Source organism: Heteronotia binoei, chromosome 3 (genome assembly GCF_032191835.1).
Source record: "Heteronotia binoei isolate CCM8104 ecotype False Entrance Well chromosome 3, APGP_CSIRO_Hbin_v1, whole genome shotgun sequence".
Taxonomy (NCBI): Eukaryota; Metazoa; Chordata; class Lepidosauria; order Squamata; family Gekkonidae; genus Heteronotia; species Heteronotia binoei.
The window spans coordinates 129,101,841-129,123,056 of record NC_083225.1 but is presented as its reverse complement, the minus strand read 5'-3'; the positions used below and the strand labels follow the sequence as shown (position 1 = coordinate 129,123,056).

At 38.2% G+C, this 21,216-nt stretch overlaps 1 protein-coding gene across 4 annotated transcripts in view; it reads right to left on the bottom strand.

Annotated features, from left to right (window-relative positions):
• Positions 1-21,216, bottom strand: part of CADM2 (cell adhesion molecule 2) — a 966,308-nt gene that overhangs the window by 393,049 nt on the left and 552,043 nt on the right. For all 4 annotated transcript variants that reach the window (XM_060234430.1, XM_060234429.1, XM_060234431.1 and 1 more), the window contains one exon: positions 7,022-7,171. In XM_060234430.1, coding sequence (XP_060090413.1) covers positions 7,022-7,171 — 150 coding nt within the window. The remainder of the gene's footprint in view (positions 1-7,021; positions 7,172-21,216) is intronic.

Here is a 21,216-nt window from a genome sequence, read left to right as displayed (position 1 = left end):
GGCCATATGGTACCATGTAAGATGCTCTTCCTTGGTTGTGGGTGATTTGGTGTCTAGCACAGCAAATCTGTGTAACTAGAAAGAGCTGCATACAGGCCTCCCTCCTAAATACTGGAGTTATTGTTGCTCTGCCTTTGCCAGCAGCTTCTCAGGAAAGGAGTATAGTGTGATCCTGCAAAACTCTAGATAATTGTTGGTTGTTGTTCTCTTCCCCCAAAACAATGACCTGATGCTCATTCAGCCCTATTTATCTGTTCTTTTATTTACATGCATATTTCATTCAAAGCTTTGTATGAATTTTATTGTTGTCCTTTACTGGAATGTTAGCAATTATTGGACTCACTGACTACAAACTCCAGGATGCTTTGCAGGACACAGCTGTTTGAACAAGTGTATCTTAGGACAGATAAGGTAAGGTATATTAAGGCCCCTGGAATGGGAGGGAGGTTTACCAGAGATGGAAAACTGACCTTATCAAGATTTTCTCTCTGGACATTATCAGGAGTCCAGATGGCATCAAAGGGGTATTGGAAATTAGCCAACACTTAAGTGCCTCTATTATCTAGATGTTGAGTGAAATGTCAAAACAAGGATTTATAGGCACTTTGTTTATATTTAAAAAGTCTTTGTGAGAAAGGGGCTCACATGTTTAGATACTATAAAAGGCCTGAATGTCACACTATTTCTTGCTGCCATCTCCAGATTAAAAGTTTTATTGAATTTCAAATACAGGAAAAGGGGGAATGGAAGAATCATACAGGAACATATGGGAAAATCAGGGGTTATTTTTTGGGGGAGGGGAGGGGGAGAACAAATGTCGCTTTTGCTTATATTTTCTTTCTTATTACAAATACATCTAATTCTATAATTCACAATCTGTATATCATTTACAATTTATGTCTTCCTTTTTGTCTCTTAAAACATTCTATCTCTTTATAACTTTTTCTTTGGCTTACAAATACACATTTCTTATAATTGCACCATCTTATTCAGTATAATATTTGGTACTCACTCCTTATCTTATATTCTTGAAGGAACTGGGAGAGATGGAATCTCCAAAAAGCCCCTTTTTGGATAGTTATCCCAAGACTGCCTTTCCAAAGCAAGTAACAAAGTCAACAACAGGTTAAAAATTAAAATCTTCATCCAATGAGCAAGAGCAACTTTATAAACTCATCCTCACCCCAAACAAAATCTGTTTAACCATCTGCAACTACAAAGGGAGGGGCCCTTTGTGGAACTCTGTGCAACTATCCAAAAGACATCTAAGAACTTTATACCCAGGGGAAACGGCTTGGATTGATCTACATGAGATAGATTTCTTTGATGCTTGTTCCCAGTCACAGAGGGTGCTTTTTATCATTTAGGTCAGTGCAGATTTCTCAGCTTCTGTTGCGATCAAAAAAATATCTCTCATCCAAAGGAATCTTCCCTACGCGCATCTTCAGAAATGAAATCATTCTACCCCTGATTTATCGAAAGAAATATCTAGACCTACAGGAAAACTCTTCAATAGTTGCAGATAGATCAGGTGACATCTTGAATGCAAACACTTCATCCGCCCAGCAAATTTGTCACCTCAATCTTACCCTCTTAATGAATCTATGGAGGTTCTTTCTGCAACCAACATCTTGGAAGACAATATTAGAGATCAGTTCCAATCTTATGATCAACAAGACATTTTAAAAACAAGACATTTCAAGACTTGTTGAAAGAAAGCCTCTTATTGAAGCAGAGTGAGCAGCAAAAGAGCTCTCCTGGGTCGTCTTCTATCGAGTTGAGAGAGCTTCAAGATGTGCCTTTGATTGACCTAGATCAACAAGATCCTCCTCACTCTTCAATTTCCATTTGCCCTCCTTTAACAAACTAGAATGTGGATAATACGATATCTACTTTCCCATCTGAGATTTCACTAACCACTTACCCCCAACCTGAAATCAGGCGGCCTTCGGAAAGGCTGGTTGTTGCTGAAATCCATCCAGCGCCCACCACGTCTATGGACAATTCCATCAATCCTAAGGATAATTTCATCTGGCCAAGCCTTTGTGAACTTAGCAAAAATATTTCTAGGGGCCTCGAAAATGAAGGTATGATTTTTGTGTCTCCCTGCTTGCCAAACTAATTTTCCCAAGATGACTGACTGAGATCCTCTTCATTGTCTTCAATTCCAAATACTTCTCCATTATCGGACATTAAGATCATCTCGTGGAACGTGGCTGGTTGGTGGAATAAATCCAAAGATGCTGAATTTATTAGTTACCTTAAGAACTTTGATGTCATCTTACTCCAAGAGACTTGGTCCCAAAGTCCGATTCATCTTGAAGGTTATAAGTCCTATTCGCTCCCAGCCTTTAGAACCAACTCAAGAGGCCGTTTTCAAATGGGTTTGTCTATATTTGTGTCTCTTCTTCATAATTCTGTAGGCATCCCCCTACAAGCTGGAAGTGTTATGGAACAAGCTATCAAGCTTGTTTATGGGAATCTTTCTATGATTCTGGTAAACATATATATCCCTCCTGCCCTAGATACATCATTGGAAACGTTTGAGTGTAATTGTGAGTGAACTGGAAACCAAATTTCCCTCTTTTGAAATAATAATAGCAGGAGATGCAAGAGTGGGAAATGATGATAAAATCTTTTTTAAGGCCCTTAACCTCAATCTAGATGATACGTTACCACCTTTTTTTCCTATAGGAGGCAATCTAAAGATAGCTATTCAAATTTGGCAGGCATTTGCTTTGCCAAATTTTGTACCCAACACAATAGGGTCTGGTTAAATGATTTGGAAAGATTTTCTCATTCGGGGGATTTTACATTCATTTCTAAGAAAAGTTGCAGTATAATTGATTATATTACTGTCCCTTTCTCACTAGAATTTTACATAAAAGATTTCTGTATAGGTGATCTCATTATTAGTGATCGCCTTCCACTTATCTTGACCCTTCATACAGAGTCTTCCCCAGACTCTTCCCTTAATCCCTCTATACACTTGTTGGGAGTCTACATCCTTACCAAAAATCTGCTGGAATAGTCAGACTAAACAAGCAGCTCAGTTACTTTTAAATTCTCATTCCCTTTTGAATCTTAGAAGGGTTTTAACCACCGCAATGAATACTTCAGTGCTAATAATAGCCTATGATTCTCTAGTATCTAACATTCTTAGTTCACTAAATATTAAACCTAAAAATGTAAAAAAGGAAAGAAACATAAAATCTCTGCAGCCCTGGTTTGATGAAGAATGTAGAGCCATTAAAACTCTGTTGCGTAACACCTACAGATGTTACCACGACACTGGGGCTTGGTCATCAGAGTACTTTGATCTTAAAAATCAGCTGTCCCAGGTTATTATAAGCAAAAAGAATGATTATGCTAAACTTCAATGGGAGGAGCTATACCAGGCCATAATCTTAAAGAACTCTAAAATATTCTGGTCTATTGTATCAGGTGCCCATAGAGTTGATGCCCCTTCTGTGTCTGCCATTTCCCCCAATGTCTGGTACCAATATTTCTTCTTTATGTTCTCCCAAAGTAAACTATACACTTCTAGACCTTTCGAACTTTCTCAGGTAGATCTTCCGGAGTGGCCCTCTGTGACTTCTGATGGTTAAAGATCTTATTTATTTATTTATTTAGAATTTATATCCCGCCCTTCCCACGAATGGCTCAGGGCAGCTAATTTTGCAATTGAAATCAGGTAAAGCTGTAGGACCAGATGTTATTCCCTCTGAAATCCTAAAGTTAGATCCAGATTGGTGGGCTACTCCGCTCGCATCTCTCTTTACTAGTATTGACAGAACAGGCATAATTCCTAAAGCCTGGCTTAATTCAATAGTGGTTCCAATTTATAAAAAAGGAGATCCCGCCATTCCAAATAATTACAGGCCGATTAGTCTCCTATCCACCATTGGTAAATTATATTCTAAGTATCTGCCGAGGAAACTTGAACAATGGATGACACGAGAAAAAATTCTTGGTCCGGAACAGCTGGGTTTTTGTAAAGGCAAAACTACTCTCGATCATTATAATACTTTGTCCCATCTAATTTCCAAATACACTATTGGGAAAAAGATGAAATTGTATGTAGCCTTTTTAGACTTAAAGGGAGCATTTGATTCAATTGACAGAGACCTGTTGTGGGATAAACTGGAACAAACAAGTATTGATAAAAGACTTCTTATGCTCATTAAAAAATTATATACTTTCAGCTTTTGTCAAGTCAAATGCTCTTTATCAGGCAATGTTACATCAAAAACATTAAGAAATGGGGTTAAACAAAGCTGTGCGTTGGCCCCCTTTTTGTTTAACCTCTTTCTTAATGATCTTGCTCCCTTTTTGTCAGATACTGACCATCATAGTCCAAAACTTGGTGCCAGACATGTTCCTTTACTGTTATATGCGGACGATACAGTCTTACTATCTTGTTCCAGAATTGAACATATGAACATATGAAGCTGCCCTTCTACTGAATCAGACCCTTGGTCCATCAAAGTCAGTATTGTCTACTCAGACTGGCAGTGGCTCTCCAGGGTCTCAGGCTGAGGTTTTTCATGCCTACTCGCTTGAACCCTTTTTAGTTGGAGATGCCGGGGATTGAACCTGGGACCTTCTGCTTACCAAAGCAGACCCTTCTACCACTGAGCCACAGCTCCTCCCAGCCCTGTTAAACATATGAGGCTGCCTTCTACTGAATCAGACCCTCGGTCCATCGAAGTCAGTATTGTCTACTCAGGCTTGTAGCGGCTCTCCAGGGTCTCAAAGCTGAAGTTTTCCCATGCCTGTTTGTGCCTGGACCCTTTTTAGTTGGTGATGCCGGGAACTGAACCTGGGACCTTCCGCTTACCAAGCAGATGCTCTACCACTGGGCCACCATCCTACTCCTCGCAGCCCCGCTCTCCCTCCCTCTTCCCCTCCTTGATTAATTGGATTAAAGCGTTTGCTTGTTCGCTGTATCACCTTCCTTAACAACAATAAGCTCCCATTGAACTATGACAAATCTAAAATTGTTGTTTTTTCCAAATCTTGGAAACCAACTAAATGGTCAATAGGTGGCAAAGAGATAGAACAAGTAAAATACTACAAATACCTCGGAATTCATTTTCAATATAACACACTTTGGACTAATCATCGTAACTGTATAATTAAGTCACTCAATGTTAGCGTTGCAGCTATCCAGCGCTTCTTTTACAGCAGAGGCAATCAGTTTATCCCAGCTGCACTAAAAATCTTTAAGGCTAAAGTGATACCGCAGCTCTTATATGGGGTCCCAGTGTGGATCACAGCCTTGGATAATAACATTGAAGGTGTCCAATCAAAATTCCTACGGAAAATTCTGGGATTCCCAAAGAGCGTACCATATGCAGTTTTGTGTTTAGAAACAGGGACGAATCTTGTGGAAACACAAGCATGGCTAATGTCACTTAAATACTGGCTACAGCTACATTTCCACTCTGACTCAGAAAGCCTTTTATATCAACTGCTCTCAGAATCTAATTTGTCAAATTGACTAGTATTTATTGAGAGGAAAATTAAATCTATGGGCATTGATTTAGATTCACTTCTTATGCTATTTTTAAAAGAAGCTTTTTTGAAACTTAAGCTCAGAATTCTAGATATCGAAATGCAAACGTTATATAGCCTGGTCAACGTCTTGCTCCCCGCTGAATTTTGAACTTCCTCTCTCAGTAGGAAAATTAGCATCATATTTCTCCTCTCTACAAGCTCCACAGCAACGGCATGCGTTCCCGTTAACAAGATGTAATGCATTACCATCTGCTATCCTTTTTGGTAGATTTAACAGGATTGAGTACTCTAATAGACACTGTCTTTGTAATTCCAAGTGTATTGAAACTATTTCCCATGTATTATTGAACTTTCCTCTTTATGATGATATTCGTTGTATATACCTGAAATATATCTTAGCAGATATGTTGGGCTGTGCTGATTCAGGCAAAGTCCACAAACTTTTAAATGACACTTGTGCTGAGGTACAGTAACTTTAATGGTGGCTAGATTTCTCCAACAGGCCATGGAAATACGACAGAGAATGGTTCTGGAATGACCACATTTTTTTTGTTTAAATTATTTAATTTGGCTAAACTCGACTCATATATATTTTACTTGATTTATGTATATTAGCTCCCTATGTACTCTATAATCTAGGATTTTATATTATTTATATTGCTATTTTACTGCTAAATCTGTTTTAGCCGTTTGCCGTTTGCTGTTTTGTTTGTATATAAATATGTTGCCACTTAGTTGTCTCAAATTCCAAACTCATACTACACCCAACCATACAGTGGCTGCCAGATCTTCTTATTATCTTGTATATTTCCTTCTCTTAATTTTTCAGAAAGTAAATCAATTTCTGCCATCTCTAAGAGCTTCTGAACAAAGTCCTCTTTAGGGTTTTTTTTTTTTTTGCATTTTCTTCGCATATACTATGCTTGCTGCAGTTACTGCATGAATCAAAAAATTAATTATTGGCTTGGGTTCTTGCTGCCATCTCAAAGAGCTAAATGCTTTCTGGGGTGCCAGCCAGTTCTCCTGCAGAGATCTCCGATAGATACCTGTTAAGAGAACTTAGATTTTCTGAAAGCTTTTCGGACTTAGTCTCTGCAATGCTCAAAAGGACTTAGATTTTGGCAGGTATAAGTAGAGTCTATAAGTAAGGTATAAGCTGATAAATTTTATAAATCTGAGAACTGGAAATTGTTTTTCTTCCTCTACGGTATTTTGGGTACATAGAGAAATAAACATTGTCATATGTTTAAGGAACACTGGGTTTTAGTCTCATGAATTTAGCCACTAGGAGCAACATTTTGTTATGAGAAGTTGTGGTAAGTTTTGTGATTGGGTAAAACTGAAACAGTGCCCATAAAATTAAAAGTAATAAAGATGTAATTCTATGACAAAGATATAGAACAAACAATATGAAAGGGATGTCACACCAGAACAACATTTGAACTTGTCATGACATTTATTACTGACAGCATTTATAAAAGAAAGTAGAAAGTATGTTCACCTTTCTTGTCATCGAAGTACAGAGTCTGTTGAGCTGGATTTGACCACTGGAGGGAGGTGTTATCATTTTGATCAACCCTACAGGTCAACGTTGCTGTTTCTCCCTCAATAACTGTAACATTCTGAGTGAGTGGAAACTGTCCTTGGCTGCCTGAGGAGGGTTTAAAGGGGGGGGGGAGGGGAGGGAAAAAAGATTTCATTAGCAAATATAGGACAGAACAACCTTAATTCCAAGAAACTTGTGCTCTGGACATTTGTTGTTTTATGCTATTTACATTCTAAATTAGAATACATTTACTTCATCACATCAGAACATGTTGAAGAAATGAAAGCAAACAGAAATGATCCCTTATTTTGTAGAAGTTATTTTGTATTTTTTTTCACCTGTGCCATAAGAATAAACCTTTCTGGATAAATAACCTGAATGTCCCACGCCCCCCATGCAATTTGGTATTAATTTTCTGGCAGGGTGTCTGAATTGCATGCAACAAAAATATTTCAAGATTTATACTTCTTAAAATATCTCTGGAGTAAAGGAGAATGATTAAATTCATCTGACAGGCAAATTCAAATATACCTCCACACAGAACACCATACCAATGTTTATGGATTCCTCCTTATCAATCAGTCTTTATTACATTAGCAAAAACAAACAAGCAAACAAAAAACATAATAATACAGAATAAGGCAGAAATTCCACCAAGATAAAATTTTTTAAAAAGAAAAAAGAAGTAACCATAATAAAAATATTTATTTTCGTTAATTTATACACTTCCCCTCCTGTGAACGGCTCAGAGTTGCTAATTTAAAATTTAAACATTTTCCTATTAATAGTAAAATACAAATTCATCATTAACATTATATATCCATCAGCTAATACAAAAATACTTATCATCCATCTCTCTCTCTCTCTCTCTCCATGTATCAGCATGCCCCATCATCTATTTATCCTTCGTAAAGGCGGCACCAAAAGTTGCCATTTTAGAGAGTGATTAATTTGTCTCTATCTATGACTGTCAGTAATATTACTGATTTCTCCTGATCTGACCTTCCTGAGAAGCAGGGTATTATGCTTTGCAAAAATCTATTATGTTCAATGTCATATCTTGTACATTAAAATGGTAAGTGGGATAGATCCTCATAGACTTTTGATCAGATAGACTTTTTCTATATGGTATTCTATGAACACGGCCTTCTAAGACTGAGAGCAGTAAAATATCTAGGTTTGCTCTGGTAAAGGCCTTTAAGTACTTGCTATTTCTTAAACTGGTAACGTATTTTGGAAGACTCACAGGAGAGGGAAATAGCTGTCTATAAGTATAGATGTTTTCAAGTTGCCTACCTACATCAGTTTGAGCACTCTCATCTAACAATCTTTGTTTTATAAGGAGCCTGGCTGCATGGAATGCAAGAGTTCTCAAGCATTTTACTGAGAAGCCAAGACTACTCTCAACAAAGAACTGCACCATGAGTTATCCTTCATCTTACCATACACCAAGGTCAAAAGTCCTGAGAATGTACAGAATATGATCTTCAGCAAAGTAATTAATGGTGTTTTTTAAAAGCAGTTATTGAAGAAGGTAGAGCTGTTATTGAAGAAGGTAGATATAATTTTATTCTAACCACAGCTGAAGGTGTTGATGGTGGAAGAGCGAGCAACTGGCATGCAAATCTGTTTTGAGAAATTTCTAAAGATTGGAGATTTCCAATGCCCCATATTGGTGCTTCACACAGCAGTAACTTCATTTTGTATATTTCTACAGTTGGAGGAATCAGGCTCCTTTCCTCCTACAAAGTCTAAGATGACTAAGGATGCCTTTTTTGAGGTTACACTTAGCATAGTCAATATCAATTGTCTAAGAACCTGACTGATAAAAATCACCCCAAAATTTGTAAAGCTGGAAACCTGTTCTAGTGGTTTCTTATCCATTGTCCATTTATAATAATCCAGTCTTCAAGCAAAAATCATAATCTTAGTTTATCTTAATTAACATTAAGTAAATTATTTTTCCAGTAAGAGCTGAACTGCCTCAGCAGCCTTTTAAGACGAATTTGGATATGGGGAATTAGCAGTGTGTCATCTGCATAGACTAGGGTTGAAATGGTTTTCCCACCTACTTTGACTGAGAAGAAATGAGGAAATCTGCTGTATCATTTATGAATAGATTAAAATCAATGAGACCAAAAGCAGCCTTGGCTTTTGTCTTTTTAACTGGGCTAGACGATTTGAAATGGATATCTAGTCTGATCTTTAAACTGCTGTCTGTATGAAGGCCTTTATAAAGTCTAGCAACCTATGATTCATATTACTTTATGTTCTCCATAAATAAGTAATATCATAAATAATACCTTGTGATTGAATCAAATGTGGCTTTGAGATTGATAAAAGTAAGATATATTTGCATAGATGAACCATTAGGGTATTTATTGATAAGATGTTGCAGTAGAAGACAGTGAACCAGCATGGAATGACCCTGCCTAAATCGAATTTGTTGTGGTGCTAACTAGTTATTTTCATAAGAACATAAGAGAAGCCATGTTGGATCAGGCAAACAGCCCATCCAGTCCAATATTCTGTATCACACAGTGACTATACACACACACACAGAGTGGCTAATAGCCACTGATGGACCTCTGCTCCATATTTTTATCCAATCTCCTCTTTCAATTACCCATGTCTCCAGCTTTGACAGAAAATGTCTTACATAAAGCTTTCCTATTACATCCAGTAGGCTTATTATTCTGTAGCTAGCAGGGCTGGTATACTACTCCTTCTTATAAATTGGGATCATAATAGAAAAGGCCCATTCTTGTGGAAGCCTAGCAGACCCCTCTATATGAGTGAACAGGGCAGCTAAAACAGGTGCCCACCAGTCATGAAAAGCCTTAAAAAGCTTTAGTTTCCTCTCTTGCTCAGAGCCCTAGAACAACTATTGGGGCCTAGCTCAAACACAGTGCAACTTTAAAGAATATTCTTAGCAATCGGCATTTGAATTGCTTTCATTACAATCAATGCAATAGTTTTTCAGGTATTTCAGACCTCCAAATATATATTTCCTGGCTTTTACCTTGAAGTAAAATATACAAAGACAGTCCCCCCCCCCAAGTCCCTAAACACTCTTATAATGTCACATGAATAATGTGTGCGATATTTCACATATTTCACAATCAAATATCATCATCATTTTTGCTAACAATCATACCAAAAAGAAACCTATATTGGCAAACAGTGAAACAAAAAAATATGACACAAGTGAGCAGATATTAGTTTATTTATTCAAAAAAGATGTCTAAGTTATAACATAAGGCTTTAATTTATTTACCTATCACTTTTTTATGTTTATACCGGGGGGGGGGGGCAAACAGTAGCTGACATGTGAGTGGTGGTGGTGATGATAAGATTCCTTATGATTTCCAGTTACAAACAGATGAACACCTGTAACATAACATCCTTGATATCATCATCAAACAGTCGATCCTGGAACATTTAGAAAGAATGGATGTGATTACTAAGAGCCAGCATGGGTTTCTCAAGAACAAGTCATGTCAGACTAACCTGATCTCTTTTTTTGAGAAAATGACTACCTTGCTGGTCAGGAGAATGCTGTAGACATTATTTATCTTGATCTCAGTAAGGCTTTTGATAAAGTTCCACATACTATCCTTGCTGACAAGTTGGTAAAATGTGGTTTGGATCCTGTTACCATTAAAAGGATCTGTAACTGGTTGACAGATCGCATCCAAAGAGTGCTTGTAAATGGTTCTTCATCCTCTTGGAGAGGAGTGACAAGTGGAGTGCCTCAAGGATCTGTCCTGGGACCTGTTTTGTTCAACATCTTTATAAATGATTTGGATGAAGGAATAGAGGGAATGCTTATTAAATTTGCAGATGATACTAAATTGGGAGGGCTTACAGTAGAAGACAGGAACAGGATACAGGATGACCTTGATAGGCCAATAAAATGAATTTTAACAGGGATAAATGTAAAGTCCTGCAATTCGGTAGGAGAAATCCAATGCATGGTTATAGGATGGGGGACACTTGTCTTAGTAGTATGTCAGAAAGCGTCTAGGGGTTTTAGTGGATAATTCGCTGAACATGAGTCAACAGTGTGATGCGGTGGCTAAAAAGGCAAATGCAATTTTGGGCTGTATCAACAGAAGCATAGTGATGTGATGGTATCACTTTACTCTGCTCTGGTAAGACCTCACCTATATTGTGTTCATTTTTGGGCACCACATTTTAAGAAGGATATAGACAAGCTGGAACGGGTCCAGAGGAGGGCAACGAGTTGATGAGGGGTCTGGAGACCGTCCTATGAGGAAAAGTTGAAGGAGCTGGGGATGTTTAGCCTGGAGAGGAGGTGACTGAGAGGTGATATGATCACCATCTTCAGGTACTTGAAGGGCTTTCATATAGAGGATGGTGTGGAATTGTTTTCTGTGGCCCCAAAAGGTAGGACCAGAACCAATGGGTTGAAATTAAATCAGAAGAGTTTCTGGCTCAACATTAGGAAGAACTTCCTGACAGAGCGATTCCTCAGTGGAACAGGCTTCCTCTGGAGGTGGTGGGTTCTCCTTCCTTGAAGGTTTTTAAACAGAGGCTAGATGGCCATCTGACAGCGATGAAGATCCTGTGAATTTAGGGTGAGGTGTTAGTTGTTAGTTTCCTGCATTGTTCAGCGGGTTGGACTAGATGACCCTGGGGCTCCATTCCAACTCCATGATTCTATATCACAATTGTAGAAAAATGATAAACAGATTTGAATCACTGACATAGTAATCCTAGAAGACAGCAGAATAGAAAAGGAAGAACAGGAGAAGATCACAAAGTACAAAGACGTACAAATACAGCAGGAACTCATTTGCATATTAGGCCATACCCCCTGTTAAAGATGACAGCGAAAAAGCGTATGCTGTATAAAAATCTCTCATTCCTCAATATAAAATTATGTCAATGAAACTACTGCGTAGCAAATGTTAACCATTTAGTCTGTTACTTACATGGCAATTCTCCTGCATAATGCCACTTAATTTAATAGGAAAACTCTACAGAGTTTTCTTATTAAAACATTACCTTATGGTAACAGAAATCTTAATGTCTGCTTCTACTATTGCTAACACCCATTGACAGAAAATGAAAGCAATAGCAGTTGGTGAAAATATTGAAGAATTATCCCACTCTGAAAAGGTGACAGAGCTTATTTTGTTCCTGAAACACTAAAACTAAAACAGACAAAGTGCTAGTATTTTATATTTTCTACACAGCTGAGACCTTTGTTTATGATTGGGGAGGGGGATATCATGTGTTTTCATACCACACTTCTTTCAGCACCAGCACCTAGAAAAGGCCTCCAGCTAACCAATCATAAATGTAATGATCTGTAATGATTAAGATCTTTCTTTTTTTTTTTTAAAATAAATATTTTTATGTTTTATTGACTTTAGTACAATTGGCCATTACAGCATATGGATGTTGAAATTACAAATAACCCTCCCCCCCCCAACCCTCCCCGTCTTCTCTTAGTCTTTTCCCCTCAGCCAAGGGCACAGAGTCCTGATCTTCCACTGAATGTCCTTCCTTGTTTCTCCTGAGATCCACTCTAAATAAGGGTTCCATCTGGTCTCGATTTCCTTGGCTTTATCTTCCCACGTGGAATCCTTGTTTATTGTTGCCACGATGTCAGACTGTATGTAATCAAACAAATAGCTGTGCCAGATTTCTATTGACCATTTACTTTTATCTTTCCACCCCAAAGTGATGACCGCCTTCCCCGCTAATATCATTGCCTTGACAAGGTTTTGCATGGGTCTACTTAGTGCTGGACTTCCTATTGTGCTTAACAACATCATATTAAAGCCAATGGTTAATGGTACATTGCAGACTTTCTTAATAAATTGAATAATTTCCCTCCAAAAGGGTTTAACCTCTTCACACTCCCACCACATATGTGCAAACCAACCCTTAAATTGTTTGCAATGCCAGCACTTGGAGCTCACTCCTGGAAATATATTGGCTATTTGTGCGGGAGTTTTGTACCATTTTGTGAAAAATTTATGTTCCAGTTCTTTAAATTTGGTTACTTTAATCCTTTCTAGACCATCCAAGATTTTCCCAGCCAACCCCTCTGTTAACTGACCTTCATGACTCCAAATCTTTTGTAAATGTACTATTATTTTATCTTTATTTGAAATCATTTTTCTGTATATTAACCCCACTAGACCCTTCCTTTGTTTGGCCATTACCTTATATATCTCTTCCATTGGAGTGTCTAGCCAAAGCTCTCCCTTTTCACTGATCGTCTTAACACTCTTGTGCAAGCCTGCTATGATTAACCAGTATTGATTACCTAAATCTTCTATAATTTCCTGTAAGGGTTTTAGCTTACCACCCCTAAACATATCGTCCACTCTAAAATAGCCTTTGTTTTTAAGCCTTTCCCACCATTTTATAGCATGCACCTCCTTAACAATAGCTTCTAGGGGGCTCCACCTTGAAACCTTCCCTAGCCACTGTGGGTACCATTTCATCCAGGTTTCTAATGCTGTTCTTCTGGGCCCTATAGCTAATTTTAGATCTTTTGTCGACACTGTGGAAAAAAATCCAAATCTTCCAATGCCACTGTTGACCGCATTCTCGAAATCGATCCACTTCTGTACCTTATCCTCACTCAAATCTAGTAACGCTCTTAGTTGGAAGGCCTCATAATATTTACTTAAATTTGGGATTCCCCAGCCTAATTCTGATTTAAGGTTGTATAGAATTCTCTTATGAAACCTACTGTTTTTATTATTAAAAATCCACTCTTTGATTGCTTTATTCCATTGTTCAATTTGATTTTCCCTCAAACCTAAGGGTAAGGTTTGGAATAAATACATTAACTTTGGTATCATGAACATTTTAAGAGATCTTATTCTAGATGATATCCCTAGTATTTTATGATTCCAATTATTCATATCCCTCTCTATTTTCTTCCATATTTTACCACAGTTCTCCTTTATCATTTTGTCCATATTTTTTTGGAGGACTATCCCTAAATATTTTAATCTCTTGGCTCCCATTCCTATATTCGTAATCCTATTTATTTCCTGTTTTTCCTCTCTATTAACATTAAGGTATAGAATTTCTGATTTTGCCATATTCACTCCGAGCCCTGAACACTTTTCAAAATCATCTAAAATTATCTTAATCTCTTTAACTCCGTCTTTTGGGTTAGACATAATTACTATGATATCATCCGCAAATAAATTAATTTTCATTTCTTCAATACCTGACTTATACCCCTCTATTCTCCCGGCATTCCTAATTCGCTCTGCTAGTTGCTCTATAGCTATTATAAATATAAGCGGGGATAGTGGGCAGCCTTGTCTTACCCCCCCTTGAATTGGGAACGCTTGTGAGTGGTCGGTGTTGACTCTAACTTTGGCCTTACCTCCGTTGTATATTTCCTGTATAGCGTGTAAGAACCGTTCCTCTAAACCTATCTTCTTTAATATTTGCCACAAGAATTCATGTGAAAGAGTATCAAAGGCTTTATAAACATCCAACTTTAACAGGGCTATTTTTTTCTTTTGGCCATGGTGCAGTACATTTAAGATATTTCTAATAGGGTGGGCAATAGATCTACCCTCAATAAAACCGTATTGGTCCCCTTTTATGATTGACGGGATAACTCTCTTAAGTCTATTTGCTAAAACCTTAGCAAAAATCTTATAATCTTGATTTAGTAAACTAATGGGCCTATATGAGCCTACTTCTTCCGGATCTTTCTGGGGCTTTAATATCAAAATTATTTCTGTTTCCTTCCATGAGTCCGGGGCTTTCTTTCCTTCCAAGACTTCGTTAAAAACTACCTGCAATTCAGGTGCTATAATTTCTACCATTTCTTTATAAAAGTCAGAAGTAAAGCCATCCAGCCCTGGTGATTTACCCTTTTTGAGCGCTTTTATTACTTCCTTTATCTCTTGGAGTGTAATCTCAGCACCCAGTGAGGCTTTTGCTTCCTCCTCTATAATTAGCTTAGGTGCGTCCCACACCTCCGTTATATTCTTTTTCATATATAAATTTTTATAGAAGTCTTCAAATGCCTTAGTGATTTCCTTAGAGTTTTGAGTTATACTATTATTAATTTTAATAGTTCTAATTGATTGTTTTGCCTTTTTAACTTTCAAATAATTAGCTAATCTTTTTGCTGTATTAATGCTATTCCTCTGGAAGTCGTTCTTAACCATTATTTCCTTTTTCCACATTGTTGCCATATCTAGGGCCTCCAACTGTTTTTGAATCTCTTTAATTCTAATCTGTAAACTAGGATTACACTTTTCCACTATTTCTTTTTGTAACTCCTCCAATTCCTTAAGTTTTGTTTGCCTTTTTTTATACCATTCACTTTTTATATCTTTTTCCTTCCTAGCCAAATGGCCCCTTATTACCGCTTTAGCAGCGTCCCACAATATATTAGTTGACACAGATCCTCTATTTTCCTTAAAATATAATTTTAACTGTGTCATTAAGTATTCCCTATCCTCTTCTTTTGTCATTACCAAGTTGTTATACCTCCAAGGTCTATTTTTCGAGGGAAGGTTTAATTCTAATTCAATACTTAGAGGGGCATGATCAGAGATCAAAATTGGATGGGTCTTGATCTCTTTAACCACCATATTGTTATTTTTTTCCAAAATTATATAATCTAAGCGGGATGCTGTTTTATGTCTACAAGAAATATGTGTCGGGCTGGGTCTCGTATTGATGAACTCATGAGCGTCCTTCAGGCCCCAATCTCTTAGGTTAATACTATTATTCTTGGTTATGTCCATATTTAGATCGCCCACTACAATTAGTTCGCCCTCTGAAAACTGTTGTATCTTCTTAAAAACCAAGTTTAAGAATTTCTTTTGTCTTTTATTTGGTGCATAAACATTTACTATAGTGAATTTTATTGCTTCCAGCTTAAACTTAACTAAGAGGTATCTACCTTCCTTATCTACTAATTTTTCCATGTTCTCCACCTTAATGTCCTTACGAATCAATGTAGCCACACCTCTAGCTTTGGGAGTCCCTCTTGCTTCTGCTAAAACCTGCCACCTCAGATCTTTTATCAATGGTTTTCTATCATTTATTTTTTTGTGAGTTTCCTGTAGGCACAACAAATCTATTCTTTGTTCTTTAGCCATTTTAATTACTCTGAATCTCTTAAGATTTGATGTTAGACCATTCACATTCAGTGAAAGGACTCTTAAAGATCTATCCATTCTCTTTATATGTAACAGACTTGGGCCCTAATGGCTGAGGGTATTTTTCTATACTTCTTACTGAAACCCCGCCCCCTATTCCCTTCCCCTGTGGCACAGACAACTTCTTGGATGAAACCATCATCCTGTCTTCCACCTTCCTGGGGGCACGCATCCCGCCCTCCCCTTCAAGCTTATAGCTAAATTTAGCTCAAAATATTTTATACTTCCCTTTAGTAGTCCGTTCTTGGCCTTTTCTCTTGTCTACTTGAGCTTCCTTCTCCCGGGTCCACATCGAGCTCCACTGTTTCTTCTTCTTCTTCCTCTCTTGGGTCTCTCAGGTCGTCTGTGGTGATGCCCAGGCGAGTGAGGAGATCTCTTGCTTCTTTAGGGTTGCGGGCCACCAGCCTTTTTTCATCTTTAAAAATAACTATTGAGGAGGGGTACCCCCAAGAGAATTTAATCTTGTTGTCATATAATTTTTGCCCAAAGGGTCTCATTTGCCTTCTCTTTCTGATGGTTTCCTGACAGAAGTCTTCTCTCACCCAAACTTTCCTTCCTCTAAAAGAAAGGTCTTTCCTTTTTTTCAAAGTCTTGAAAACTGTCTGCTGAGTCTTTTCCCTTGAAAATTTAATTATGACTTCCCTTGGGGCACCCCCATCTTGTCTCCTTTGCAGTCTATGAGCTCTCTCAATATCCTGAGATTGCAGAGTGACTCCTTGCTCACCCATCCAGTCTATAAGGGTTCCTTCCAGGAGCTTATTATTTATTTCCTCTGAAATTCCACCCAGGATCAGATTCGCTCTTCTGTTACGATCAGAGAGCTCTGTAAGTTGCGAATTCAGCTGGAGTATTTTTTGTTTATTAGATAAGGCCAGCTCATTAGCCGAGATTGCAATGTTCCGTGTGTCCTTCAGCTCTGCACTCAACTCTGTAAAAGCATCCCTGAGTGATTTAATTTCAGATCTCATCTGGTCCTGGGACGACATTATTAAAGTCTGGAAAGCTGATATCTGCTCAGATAGCTCTTTAATTGTCTTAGCCATGATAATTATTTTTGGGAGTTACCCGCGACCGCTGAGTAATTAACCAGGGCGTTGCCTCGTTAATTTGATAGTAAAAGTTGTTGTCTTACCCTCTGGGACCCCAGAAAGGAATTCTTATGATCTTCAGACCTTCGTAAGTAAGCTCGTTTTTCAAATAGACTTGCCAAAGAGCTATTTACATTCTTTTGAGCTAATTAAAATTCCAGTTCGAAGGGGAGGACGAGCACACAGCCGGCTTAGTTAACGCATGCGTACAAACCCCCCGATTAAGATCTTTCTAAGTCCCCAGAATCAGAATGGTTTAAAGTTGGTGATTAAAAGAGAAAAAAAAAATGAGGAAAAATAAAGCAGTTCTTACACTGCCCGTTATAGTAAGCCTCAATAACCTGGCTTTAAAATTATATCTGTACAAATGCACACTGAATTCCACCCTTCAACATTATTTATAAATACTATCAAGTGCTGGGTACAGTCTTACTTTTCAATGTGAGAAAAATTGCTTCAGTTTTTGTATCCTGCTTGGTGCAAATGCTAATAGCCCCTCACAGTCACTGCAGCTTAACTGCCCTCCCTCACCTCACTCTGGGTTGAAGGTAGGCCAGCATAAGAGCCAGCAACTTCCAGCCCTGTAATCCCTTGTGCTGAGAGATTAGTCCTTCCAGCTGATGGGGTGGGAGAGGAGGAAGGCGTCGGACATATGAGAGAAATGGCTCATATCTGAGGCTGTTTCCTGCCTGCATCCCAAAGACTGAGAGGGTGCCAGTCCCTGTTTGGTCCTGCTTCTTATGACCATACAGCAGGATATGCTCAACCTGCTTCAGGTATTGAAGCTCCTCATGAGGAGGTGAGACAGCTCCCAGAGGTCTTCCTGAAGCAGTACTGGGCATTGCCTGACACGTAAGAAGAAACTGATTCTCACCCAATATTGGTCACATTTTGTTGCATGTTAATATGACTTATTTTAATCCTAAAATAACAACAAAATATTATTCATGGTTATCCACAATTATAAACATCTATGATGCTTTACATATTTTTCCATGGGGGTTTCTTTCAGTATGGGCTTTTTTCCGTGTGGGTTTATTTCCATATGGGCTTTTTTCCTGTGAGCATTTATGTCCATGGGTTTTTTTCTTTAGGCTTTTTTCCGGTTACCAGCCCCAAAATAGCCATGATTGTTTTCCTTTCCTCTCAGCTTTTATTTAGGGAGGTGGACTTCCTAACAGGCATGCATCAGCAGCAGTCTCTGAACCTCCCTCCCCTCTTTTGCCTGGCAATCCCATCCATTCACCCCATGTCAGTGAATGGCCCTCTTATGGTATTTTCCAATTAATACCAGCAAATTATGGCATGCCACAATTTGTCCAATGGGCCTCAAAAAAATAGATTTTAGAACAATCTCCACCTTGAATTAATAACACACATCAACAAGCTTACTTACATTTTATTATAATTAGAATAATTTTACAGGACATAGGAAACACTTAGGATCCATATTGTAATTATGAAGACGTCTGTGTAAATGAAAAATGATCCTAAGCAGATGACACTGAAATGTAGCTTAAAGTGCACATAGTTAATTATTGTTCATTCACAAACCAGTACATCTTGTCAGAATGCCACTTGATATCAAATCAACAAAGTCTACAGCTGGCTAACTCTTCTTGTTACATTAAGAACACTTGAAAGACTGCAATCAAAGTCAAGAGAGAAAAGTGACCATCTTTACTGAAAGATTCACAAGATTTCCAGTGCAATCCTAAGCAGAGTTATATCCTTCTGAATCTATTCAAGTCAATATGGTGTAAAAAGGTTTAGGACTGCACCATTAATGCTTTAGACTAGTTTATAAATTAGATTAGAAATTAGAGTATCAAACAGTACTGTGCCTAATAAAAAGATACAGGTTGGGAAAGCATGGTGGCTCAGTGGTAGAGCATCTGCTTGGTAAGCAGAAGGTCCCAGGTTCAATCCCCGGCATCTCCAACTAAAAAGGTCCAGGCAAATAGGTGTGAAAAACCTCAGCTTGAGACCCTGGAGAGCCGCTGCCAGTCTGAGTAGACAGTACTGACTTTGATGGATCGAGGGTCTGATTCAGTATAAGGCAGCTTCATATGTTCATACACCTTTTTATTACTATCACATTAAAACATACAGTATGATCATAAAATACTGGAGGGCAAATCAAATTTTTTAATGGGATTTATGTAGCTTCCATATGTAGGTTTTGTTCATGCAGCATAGTCTTTATGGTGGGTCTTCCATATGATAATGGTTCACAGTTGTCTTCCCAAAACTCCTTTGCTGAAAGTTCATATTCAAAGTTATTTTTCGGATGGTAAAGTGTGGATTTCTTAACTCATGTCCAGTGGCATCTCCCTTCAACACCCCCCCCCCAAACACACACATTTATATCAACAGATTTTCGAAAGCTGTTTTCATTAGAAGCAAATATGTTGCTAAAGCCTAATCTCATCAGATCTCAACAAAGCAGGTTAGCCCTGGTTAGTACTGGATGGGATCAACCAAGGGGGAATAGCATTGCTATGCAGAACAGGCAATGGCAAGCTGCTTCTAAACATCTCGTCCTGAAAATCCTATAGGATTGGCTGTGAGCTGACAGCAAAATAAAATAAAATAAAAATAAAAGCAGTATTATCCCACAGGCGTGCAGCTACTACTGATTTAAAAAAAAAACACAGGCAAAAACCATTTCATTGGTGGTATGGTGGGGAATGACTGCAAATAGAAGCTCTGTTGCTGCTGTAAATTGCCTGTACTTCTATATCCTGCCCTTCACTAGGACTTTTCTCCACTTCCCCACCAGAGATATGGCCGCTAGCCCAGCCTGTACTGATGAAGAAAAAGGGAAACTGCCTTCAGCCAACATCAAATAGAAAATGAAACAGAAGTTGAGTAAAAGTTAAAGCAACAATGAATGGAATATAAGAAAACAACCTATTGATTGTGAACCATAAAACAACTCAAAACAGAAGATGTAATATTCAAATTACAACTGCATGATAATTAAGCATCAACTTAAAAATACTGTGGATAAATTAGATAGACGTGTCTATTCAAACTGGTTTTGAACAAAAGAGGTGATGTTGCATTAGAAGATACTTAGAGGCTAGTGCAACTTTTGACCAACAATGTTTAATTCTAGGTATAAGCTTTCATGCATATGCACACTTCATCAGATCAGATGGTTGCATGTTGTGCAAAATATCAACATCCAACACTGTGTGAAGACAGAAACAAAATAAGTACAATTAAATCACTTCAAAGACAAGTCACTTAAAATTAACAAGTATTTTAAAAACACACACATAGATTTGAATGCAATAAAGCAGGGGTGGCCAATGGTAGCTCAGCATGGCCAATGGCTGGGGCTGATGGGAGTCAAGTAGTCATCTAGAGGGGAAAAAAACCAAGCAAGATATACTGTAGAAGCAAACACTGACCAATTTTGTACTCAGCTTACCCCGCAGTCATGTTCCTCTTCTCTGCGCAGTGTCCGTCGGATTTCCCACTATCTGCGCCGGAGTTACAGGAAGTGTTGTGGCTTTTGTGCAGCAAACGGAAACTGGAACGTGAAGAGGAATGTGACCGCGGGGTAAGCCGAGTGTGGAATCGGTCACTGACTATACTTATCAACAGCTCCACAAAAAAATTATGGAAATAGAACTAAACCCATAAATAAACATACACACAATGCGAAACTCACAAGAACTCATGGGGTCACCTATTTTTCCTTGTATCCCCACTCTCAAGCTATTTCCATCTCCATTTCTATCTCCATCGCAGGCAAAATCCTTGCCAGAATACTCCTGAACAGACTGGTGCCCACCATTGTAGAAGAACTCCTCCCAGAGAGCCAGTGCGGCTTCAGAGCTAACAGGAGCACCACCGACATGGT